The sequence below is a fragment of the Lactuca serriola genome, chromosome 7 (assembly GCF_051521515.1).
Source record: "Lactuca serriola cultivar US96UC23 chromosome 7, Lser_US96UC23_V15, whole genome shotgun sequence".
NCBI classification, from domain to species: domain Eukaryota; kingdom Viridiplantae; phylum Streptophyta; class Magnoliopsida; order Asterales; family Asteraceae; genus Lactuca; species Lactuca serriola.
Window position 1 is genome coordinate 47975399 of NC_136414.1, and position 11305 is coordinate 47986703.

At 32.4% G+C, this 11305-nt stretch overlaps 1 protein-coding gene across 1 annotated transcript; it reads right to left on the minus strand.

The window, feature by feature from the left end:
• Nucleotides 1–6419: 6419 nt before the first annotated feature.
• On the minus strand, nt 6420–9573 carry LOC145062329 (vacuolar protein sorting-associated protein 32 homolog 2-like). Its single transcript, XM_079009945.1, has 8 exons — nt 9435–9573; nt 9162–9294; nt 8506–8605; nt 7968–8053; nt 7293–7384; nt 7040–7154; nt 6668–6865; nt 6420–6589 (listed from the first exon to the last, which is right to left on the minus strand). The coding sequence occupies exons 2-7, from the start codon at nt 9234–9236 to the stop codon at nt 6674–6676; spliced, it is 660 nt and encodes a 219-aa protein (XP_078866071.1). The 5' UTR covers nt 9237–9294; nt 9435–9573; the 3' UTR covers nt 6420–6589; nt 6668–6673.
• Between the last annotated feature and the right edge of the window lie 1732 nt (nt 9574–11305).

Below are 11305 nucleotides of genomic sequence, written 5' to 3' on the forward strand. Positions count from 1 at the left end.
ACGATTGGAAAAAGGTGGATTTTCCAAAGTTATAAATAAGCATATCAGGAATCGCTTTTAAATTATGAGACCTCGTAGAGAACAATTGTAAAATGACATTTAGTTCAAAGTTTTAATGTTATTTTACTTTTTATGATTTTTAGTTTTGTACCGTTTTTATATATTTATTATATAGTAGACTCCGGTCTAGTTTTGGTTTGAATGTGCATCTATAGATAAATCTTTCAATTTTCTTATTTATGAATTTAACCATTCTTTCTAAAAAAGTTAAATATCGGTTAGTCTTTTAGAATTAGGATTTTAATCCGTAAAAAACGATCAATAAATTACATTAGTCTTTACAATTAAAAAAAAGTTTTCTTATGTGTTAGATAAAATTAGAAATTTCTAAAAAAATAATGAAAATATACAAAATTTTAAACTTAATTGCTTCTATAACATTTAATATTAGTAGTATTATTATATGGAATTGAATAATTTAACCCATATAAATGAGCCTTTTGAAAAAAAAAAAATAACAAATTTTTTTTTGATTTTTGAAAAATGACCACAATCTAAATGCATTATTTCGGACTATTGTTCACATTCCGAACTATTTTTCATTTTTTTTTCAAAGAATATCTATTCTGGGTTTGAACTTCAAATTCCAAAACAAAAATATTTGTGTTTTTTCTCAATTGCTTTTGGAAAAAAATCACAATTTATGTCCAAAATGTTAATTCTAAATGTTTAATATTACCGTTTTTCAATAAAATATGTGGTTTATGCACTTATATATATATTACTATATTTGTTTAACTTTTTGTTAAATTAAAATAAAAAAACGATTTTTTTTCTCGAAATTTCAGTATTGTTTTTTGGATACTAGACTTTTTCTTCAAATTCCAGAGTATTTTTTTTTTCGAAATCTGAAATTTTAGTCCAGAATGTGAACAGTAGTCCGAAATGTTATTCTGGAATCAGTAAAAAAAAAATGTTTTTTCTTATTTCGGAATGCTCATTCCGGACAAAGTAGTTATTTTTGCTAAAAAAAATTGGTTAATTTTTTCTAAACATTAAAAAATCATTAGATCACTCGATTTCCTATTATTATTATTATACTAATTTTTTCCTTATTATATATTCTATATGTGATCAGGAGAGAACAAGTTGAAGAAACAGTAAGATTAAGGTAAGAAAAACAGTAAAAATATAATAAGCTAGTACTCTTTATTTGATAGTAAAAATACAATAAGATTTTAATAAAACTAATTTTTTCATAGTGTGTGAATACAAACGGGTGAAAATACAATGAAAGTATAGGAAATTATAGTAAGCTAATAATACTATCTATATGACATGACTAATGGGGTATGGGCATCAGCCCACATAGCACCAGGTTGGCCAATGAACCCGTCCTGACAACATAGTCACAAATACAACAATGATAACGAACACATATGGTAAGAATCACCCTACTCCCATATACACCCTAAGAAGCATCCCCCAGGAAACACAGAAAATGCAAGACTTTTTTAATAAAAAGGGATCTTACCCTTACGTCCTAAGGACAAACACAAAGCCCAGAAGAACAGACCATGAACGGATCCAAGCCCCAACAATAAAGCAAGGTTCCGCCCAATCCAAAGGGGGGTAAGTAATAACTCTTTGCAATTATAACAAATACACTATCCATTCCCCAAATATGACTTTTAACTTAGGCATCAGAGAGCAATACCGGGGGTCCATATATAACCATGAGTGCTCATTCGAAGAAGCCCATGGACGAGTAGCCACACATGCATCCAGGAAACCACGTAGCAACATTGGTGTCATCCATATATATATATATATATATATATATATATATATATATATATATATATATATATATATATATATATATATATATATATATATATATATATATATATATATATAACCATGCAATAAAAAGAACAAACAACTTGCCTAGCTACTAACACACCTTTCAGTCAAATCAATTTGATACCTGCCTTCATACCAACAACATCAACAAATCCAATTATCAAACCATAGCAATGCAATATACATCCTACCCAACCATATTTGCATCATGACAAAGACGTTAACGAGAGAACAGCCGGGAGAGCCAAAAAAACCAGGAAAACAACCTCAGTGACGATAGAGACAGGTAGCTGTTCGAGCACAGCCAGAGGGAATACATCTAGAGGACCTACAAGACTTACTGTTGCAATGCAAAACACTACCACCTTTGTGTTGAATTAGGTGTCTAAGCTCATAATTATAATTGGTATGTACTTGATATGATATTAGCATGGTCCTTTTGGGTTGCCTTCACCATAACAATTTGATATGATGTTTTTTGGAGAAAGTGGTTGATATATGATTTATTGATATATTATGAGAATAATATATTAATTGAGAAATCATATTATTTAATTAGTATTAATCAGAAATTGATTTGGAATTAATTTTGGGATTAAAGGAACTGATTAAAAAGAAGAGGGACTGATATTGCAAATCACTTATAGTTGCAATGTTGGGCTGATGGACTCCTTTAGAATGGAGTGGACGAAATCTATAGAAATCCCTATAAAGATTCCGTCCAAGGCTTCCAGGAAGGAGGTCCATGGATTGCTTAAGGCCTAAGCAATCAAATTAGGGTTTCCACCTGAAAACCCTAGCAGCCTCAGCTATATAAGGAACCCCTTGGTATATAATTTTCGGCCTATGCATTCTAAGAGAATCCTAGCCGAAAATTGAAGAGCATCCATCATCTCTCTCCTTCATCCATTGCTAGTGGTATTTGTGACTCATTAGAGGTGTAACGCTTGGAGCACTAAGCTCTTAGAAGTCAAGATCAAGCAAGGAATACTTGTTATTACTAGATAACAAGAAAGGTAATCTTCTAACCCTAATAATATATAGATTTTGATTTTATATATATTAGATTTAGGGTTATTGCTTTGGAAAATTTATTTGCATGTATAACTTGAGAAAAACCTAGATCCAAAGCAATTATGGTTGCATGTACACATAGGAATGTAGATATGCTCATAACCCAACAGTGGTATCAGAGCCTATAATGTTTTTTTGTTATATTTGATGTAATAGTGATTTGTCTAAAGCTGAAACAAAACGATTTTGCTTTCTGTTTGATGAACTCGACGAGTCCAAGCCCTGACTCGACGAGTTGACTCGTCTGACAGCTAATTTTTCGATTTTGAAATCTATATTAGGTTTGGACAATTATCATAATTCGTTTTTAATGCCTTTTTGCTTGGTAATGTGATTTCCTTGTCTAAATAGATTGAACTGTAATGTAGGCTAGATCTAACACCAATCCCAATGAATACCGATAGTTCTATTAAATAAGGATTGCCAGGCAAGACCATTTCGGCGTATAGCCTTTCTAAAATCCAACAACCAAGCCAACATGACACTTTAGACACCTCTCCCGTAAGTAGATCAAGCAGCATTTTGACTTGGAATTACAGATAAATCTTATTTATAGGTCTATAATAATGACTTACGACTATAAATATAAGTTACACGGAAATCGTGAGAGTGTAGCTTAACTTACAGAGGTTTTAGCGGAAACCGGGAAAAATATGTGGATAGAATCCTGACTCGAACACTTCTATTTTCCGAACACTCTGCGACCTTAGAACCCTTACAAAAATATCCTAAAAGTTGAGAGAAAGTCAAACTCGAAGGAACTGAAAAGATTTGAGAGAGATATATGGAAATTGGGGTGAGAAGGAATGATATTTAGAAGGATATTTATATGGTAGAGGGAGCGTGCCGCGTAAGACCAAGGAGTGCGCTGCACACTTGGCCCCTGCTGCTCCTCTCTCCTTTTGACACGTATCGCACTCCGGTTCCTCCACACCTATTTCTTCTAGAAGGTGACATGTATCAAACTCTTATGGTGTCACGTGTGATGTATGTATCTTGCCATGTCATCGCACCTCTTTGAGGAAGTGAAAGGCTGACTTTCCACGTGGCACACTCCAATGCTGCCACATCATCAGCATAGGCGGTTTTTCGCAGATCTTCGAACGCCTATAACATCCGCATACGAACTTCGTTTTCAACGTTCTTTATATTTCCGGAAAGCTCTCGACGATATCTATAAATTTTTTAGATCTCAACGGCTAATTCTCACTTTATCGAATATTTATATTTTAATAGGCTTAGGCTGTTAGAGATCGTTGTGGAAAGAATGACTCCTACATACGGATTCCGTTCTTGATCGTCTTTATATCGACAAACTCCTATTGGCAAGATATTCAACTCTCATTTAGATTATTTTTCCTAATATTCTATCATTCTAAAATTTGATTTTTGTGTCGTGCACTGCTATTCCCGGTTGCATAGAAACTTCGAAATATCATATTTATTCCATAAGGAGTCAGATTTAGGTGTTCTTTATATCTACGGAAATTGTTTTGACGTGTCCTACGTGTCTATGACAATTATTTTGGATCAAGATTAATATATTTTTATTTTGTATTTTATAAAAATTATAATCTACGACTATGGTAAAAATGGGGTGTTACATCTCCCCCTCATAAATCTTCAAAAATAAATAGGTTAATCCTCTAGGCATATTCAATCGCAAACCAAACAATTTTTTATACAAATCTAAGGAATGGAGAGGAGTAAATCTTTTATTCAATGTCATCATGTCCCTCCACAAAACATTTTCTCATGATGACCCCAAACATGACCTATATTAGCCAGATTCAAAATTCCTTCAAAATATTGCTCTAGAAACCTTTACACAAACCGAACATATAATCTTGATTGATCCGGCCATCAAGACCAAGAACAATAAAGTGATTCCTGGAAATCACTTCTATAGTAACAACATCAAAGAAAACATTTGATTTGTTCGAAATAAACAGAAAGACTATTGTATACAATTCTTGTTGGCAAAATTCATATCAAAATCAGTATCCATGATGCTCTGAGATTGTAGCATGTGAACAACGGTCTAAGTTGGCTTGATATCTTAGATTGATTTAAGAACCAAACATACAAGAAGATTTTTGAAAACCAGTCTACGTTTAGAATCTAATCTAAGTTTTCATGTTTTTCGATTAGACACTTTTTCAAGCAAGACTACATAGTTTCTCTTCACATGCAACCTTCTTTGAACATCCTGGAAATTGATTTTCATATACATTATGCCAACAATAACCGGAGACATCTTTCTCTTTGTTTCGAAAAAAAAATCAAATGTTCCCTTTTGATATTAATGTTAAAAACTATCAAAACCACCATAAAAACAACAACAAAAAAAAAGTAAGAATTATCAGCCAAAACGAAAAAGTTTGTCAAATGTGAGGGATTTTCGGGGAAAAAAAGTTAAGGATTTTTCGAGAAAAAAAATGTAAGGCTTTTTTGAAAAAATTGTCTTAAACCCGAAGATTACCAATTAACCTATTAAAACAACCAAATCGAAAATAATTAAATAAATAAATAATAATAATAAAAAAAAAAAAAAAAAACAAAGTCTAATAAAAAAATAAATTAAAATTTAATCGAGGAAAGCCCAATATATAGGGTATTTTATGATATTAAAAATTTCTTGTATGTAATTTGACTATTTAAATGTGATTCATTTTGTTTATTCATTTTATATATTTTTTTCAATTTTAATTTTTACTAAAAAAGAACATAACTTCTAGCTCCAAAATACAATGGTTACAATGTATTAGGCTTTATGTACACATTCAGCCACCAAACTATTTTTATACATGATTTACCATTAAACTTTCTTCATATATTTAAAAATTATTATTATGATCAGGGTAGTGTAGGCAGTGTTGTTAGAATTAATGTAGACGACTGATTAATCAACTAGTCATTTGGTGGCCTTCATTCGCATATGAATAATGTTAATTGATGGTATTATGTGGGCTCAGTCAAAATCGGTCATTAATCGGGTTATTAATCGGCTATACGGTCAAAATTAGTCAAAAAAAAGTCAAATGGTCAAAATTATCAAAAAATTCAACAAAACTAAAAGAATGAACATAAGCAATTGTAAACTAAATTCCCTAATTTCAGCTTCATATTTCTTTGCCTCTCATCAAGCTGACGCCTATGATTCTCTTGTTTCTCATTATGTCGACATCGACATTGGTTTTTATGTATCATTTTAACTTTTAGCCATCGATATAATTTTTTGATATGGATAACCATTGAAGAAGGTGTAGGATGTGATTTGACTACATTAGGTAATTTTACATTTGATTTTGGCTTATCCTTGCGAATCAGAATACCCTCCGTAATCTTTTATTTTTATTGCTGAAGAACCCATGAAATTTTTTTACTTTTAGAGTGGGTTAATCCTGATAGTTCATTTGTAAAACCATTTATCTATAAATGTAAAACACCCAACCTACAAAGTGGACCCAAAAAAATCGTTTAATGACTAAATAAACACTCATATATAAGTTGTGGGTTCTTTATGATCTTCAATGTATAATACAACACTCGAATTCCAACTTGTTATTTAGTCTACAATCACAAACTATACAAGAAATAACTTAACACAGTTTTTTCATGGTGTATGTTTCAATACATCTCCTGTAACCTACAAATACCAGAGACATATGAATGAAACTAAATTGATAAAAATTACAAATACAAATAAATCCATAAAAAAACTAACCTTTTCTTAAAGTGCCATTTCGGCTTGCAATGCAGCAAGTTCATCTTCCTCGGCTGTGTTTTTCCGAGGAGCGGGGCGTTGTGGTTGCCGCCCTGCCGGAACTTGCACCGGAGCGGCAGGAGCGGTGGTGGCAGGTTGGAGAAGCTGTTCCTCCAACTCGGCTCCTTCTAGTTCTTCAAGTTCGGCTTCTAATTCGTCCTATATGGAGAAAAAGTTTAGCTGACAGAACAGAACAGAACAGTACAGGTTGTACAGTGATTGGCTTGATTGGACTGACACAGTTGTCAATGAGACAAAAGATTGCAGTTTTTTGTCCATCTAAAAAGGTGGGTCGCTCTTATGTTTAAAAAGACGAAAATGCCCCTCTCATACATCATCAAAATCAGCAGCTGCACCCATGGGTGTTGCCAATGCTTCCTGAATTAGTTTCATGTTTTCGGTTTGTTCGTTTATTTCATCCATAGTCTTGTCAACATCGTCAATATTCCTGCATCAATAATCATCATTCACAACTTTCAAATCAAATTAAAAAAAATAAAATATATATATATATATATATATATATATATATATATATATATATAGAGAGAGAGAGAGAGAGAGAGAGAGAGAGGATACAACTCACGTTGCTTTCTGCATGGCCTTCATTGCTGCTGCACCAGTTCTCAAAGCATCAACGGTTTCTGTGGTAGCTTTTGCACCTTCTAACATGATCATCTGATATTCAAGTTCAAAAAGTACACAAGTTTTCAATATGTCTAACATGCATCATATCCTTAAATCCCTATTTGTTTGACATGACTGAACAGGTTGTACTGTGTTTGATGTGTAGACTCGGAGAATGAGAGAGTGATGTCAATAAAACATAAATTGTAAGTTCTTGTCCCACCAAAAAAAAGATGGAACACATGGATTCACTCCTAATCTCTTGTATGTGGAAAAGACGCAAATACCCTCCTCATCCTCGTCATCGAAAATATCCCTAGAAAGCTTGTTCAGTCTGGTGCACTCCTGTCCTGTGACACGGGACACGACTACACTAGAAAGAACTGTACAAGCTTTCTAGGGATATTTTCAATGATGAGGATAAGGAGGGTATTCGCGTCTTTTTTACATACAAGAGATTGAGAGCGAGTCCATGTGTTCCACCATTTTTTTGGTGGGACAAAAACTTACAATTTATGTTCTATTGACATCACTCTCTCATTCTCTCACATCAAACACAGTACAACCTGTTCTGTCATGTGAAACAAGCGGGGCATAAGAGTCGTTTTAACTTGAGGGCATCAAAAAATATCACCTGATCATGTATACGCAATTGGAAGTTGCCAAGTTGCTCAACTTGTTGCTCATACAGTTTCTTCCTCTTTAAACATTGTATTGCCGCTGAATAACATCAAAAAGGAAAATAAAATAAAAATGAAAAACTGTGACACTTTCTACTTAATCATCACTATATATCACTCGTCATGAATTTATATTTACAAAAATAGAAAATTAAACATAATAGAAACTCACAAAACTCAAATAAGATTACAATAAAAAAATATACTCTCTAGTTACTTTTAGAGAATAAAATGGGACTTTAACTAAACTTGTGAAAGTTCCTAAAACGGATTTGTATCATTGAAAATTAGATAAAAAAAACACCCATTGACTAAATATTGTTAGATAACAAAATGGAAGAAGTCACATTCCTTCTTCAATTCCATATTCATACCAAACCCTATCTTAACGTCAGCATCCAAATAACAAGCAATCTAACTTCAGATGAACAGATACTCTTATCATACAGAAAGTTCAGGGAGAAAAAACAGTAAACAAATTTCCAATTATACCCTTTTTGTTCTTTGCTCTGGTATAGTCTTTGGCCTTCTCTACCTCCGCAGAAGCCTTCTTCAAAAGCACTCTTTCTTTCTTCTCAAGCATTTCAAGTGTCTGCAAAAGAATATGACACGTGTCTAAAGAATAAAGACAAAACATAAATCAAAATCCATTCCTTCAAGAAAAAAAAAAAGGATTAAAATCTTAATGGTGAAAGTCTCATTTCCATAACTTTTTCTATCAAGTCGTTCTTTTTGTATTAAGTCAAGAAGAAACACCAATATATAATACAGCTGACTGAATTAAGTAATGTCATCTTTCAAATCCATTAAATCAAAAGAAACAACACCTAATTGTAATTGTGACTATATATTTTTCAGGTCAAATCTCTTATTCCTAAGTCAACACATATAAAGAAATACACAATCACCCTAAGTCAACAGTCCCTCCATGTCCAGAACTTTAAGTCAACTTCAAAGTCATACCAAAATGTAATGGATTAAGGAATGGAAATCGTAATGCTTCAAGATAAATTCCACTAAAACAGATAACAAATTACTACAAAGGAATCAAAATAGTTTAGATCTTCGAAATAATATGATCCACATCACACATCCAAACAAAAACGAGTACATATACATCTACTCAATCAAAGAAAACCAACTTTTACCTCATTTAATTTGTCTAATGATGTTACAGTATTAGAAGATTCTTGCTTTGGCTTTCCAAACACTCGTGTAAACATGATTGTTTCTCTATAAGATCGCCTTTGGTAAAATCAATAAAGTGGCAATCTTCAACGCCTGCAAAAGTAATTTTGGGATTTAGGTCTACGATCGGTGAATTACAATTCACTGACGCCCAATTTGATCTTTGTGTATACACATATATGTAATTTCAGTGACTCGCATCAAAATCCAATTAAATAAAACAAGAACCTTACCTTATTTATGTCTTTTTATGATCTACAGTTGGATTCAATGATATGATCAGAAGAACAAAGGAAAAAAGCAATTGAATTGATGTGGGTTTAAAGTTGGGAGATTGAGGACTTGAGGTATAAAAGCAGGGTTGTGAAGCGGTGCACAGACATGCCCGAACCCGACCCGAAATATATAGAAACCGAAATGTAAAGAAAAGAACACTGAATCGGACCACAACCTGTTGACCAACTCATTGTTCGGTTTGGTTCTTACACAAAACTCCGGTTCAAACCCAACCATTGACCAAAACTATGGATTTTGTTGATATAGATTTATGTATTTTTATTATTTTATTAATTTATATAATAATCCTATAGGACTGTATATGGGTTGTGTTGAGCATATACAATAGAACTTTTTTTAAAAAAAAGTTAGAACATACTATAGAAAAATAATTGTAGTTTTTACATTATGAATTTAACCATCCATTACTTTATAATTTAACCATAAAAATTTGGTTTTTGAAAAAATGTCTACCAAATATATAAATATGAATGACCTGATGGAGTAACTCTATTTCGAGCAGAGGCAAAACTGACGACATCAAGTGGATGCTAAACGGTGTGGTCCAATGTGGTGTCGACGCTATACAATTTGTCATTTATTGTCGATAGTAAACACCACCCCTTAATAGCCACAAATTTCATAGACATTGTTCAGCAATAAAAGTTTGGCGGTGGAAATTATTGAAGGCAACCGAGAAATAACTCACATATCCTTCTTTTCTTTCTCTTTTCCTTACCATCAACATCATCCCTTACTAGCCACAAAGTTCATAAGCATGCATAAAAGCATAAGTGGAGTCTATGTGGAGAGTGTGGTGTCATTGACATCATACCATTCAGCCTTAGCCTTATCAGTTATCTGTCATTGTTGTTGTAGTTTTTTTCTAAAAAGATAAAAATAGCCATTTTCTAATCATTTGCCAAGAAAATAGTCAAAAAATTCATTTTTAACCAAAGAAATCATAGTTCACCTTGCGTCGCCTGCGATTTCAGGATTGCTATTTTGTTATTTCTTGGGCTATTAGCCTAAGTTTGTAGCCAATAAACTCTAAAAAAGACATCAAATCCATAAATGGGAAGTAAGAACATTGGAATTTAAGAATTTTTTTTTTGCTTGTAAGTAAATTAGAACATCAAAATTGTGTATCAAACATGTCCTGGAGTCTCCATTACCTACAAGAATTGATCATATGTGAGAATTTAACACAATCATATGAAGAAATCGAGCAACAAGGGGTTGAATATTTTGTTATGTTAGTAGCCAAATTTTACTAGTATTTATAGTCATGATAAACCTCTCAAGGCATGTGTTTGACAAATGAAAATAGAGTAAATCAACTTTGTTTTGAGGATAGGCTCATTGTGAGGTTAGCAAGGAAGGATTAGAGGGCATGAAGTGTTTAAATGTGCTAGCATATATGTGATTAACCGAAACCATATTGAGGTGGGGAGTCCTAAGGAATCGAAATCTTCGGGTTAAAAAATTAGAAGTGTTGCATATTGATATTTATCATCTTGTTTATATCTTTTATCAAAATGAAGGATATTTGTTTCCATTAAGATAAGAAACACAAACCAGGTGATAAATGGAGGGTGTTTGTATTTCTGATCAGAATTGAAACATAATAGTTACTTTTATTAGATTTTGTTCAGGATGTTAGTAAATCTTCAAAGTTAGAAACTCAAGTGGGGTCTTACACCGTTGTACATAAAAAATCAACGTTCGTAGTTATTATTATTATTTTTACAATGATCAGTGTTTTATAGAACTTACAAGTTACTTGAACACTTTACATAGATTCAATAATTTTACAAACAACCTACCT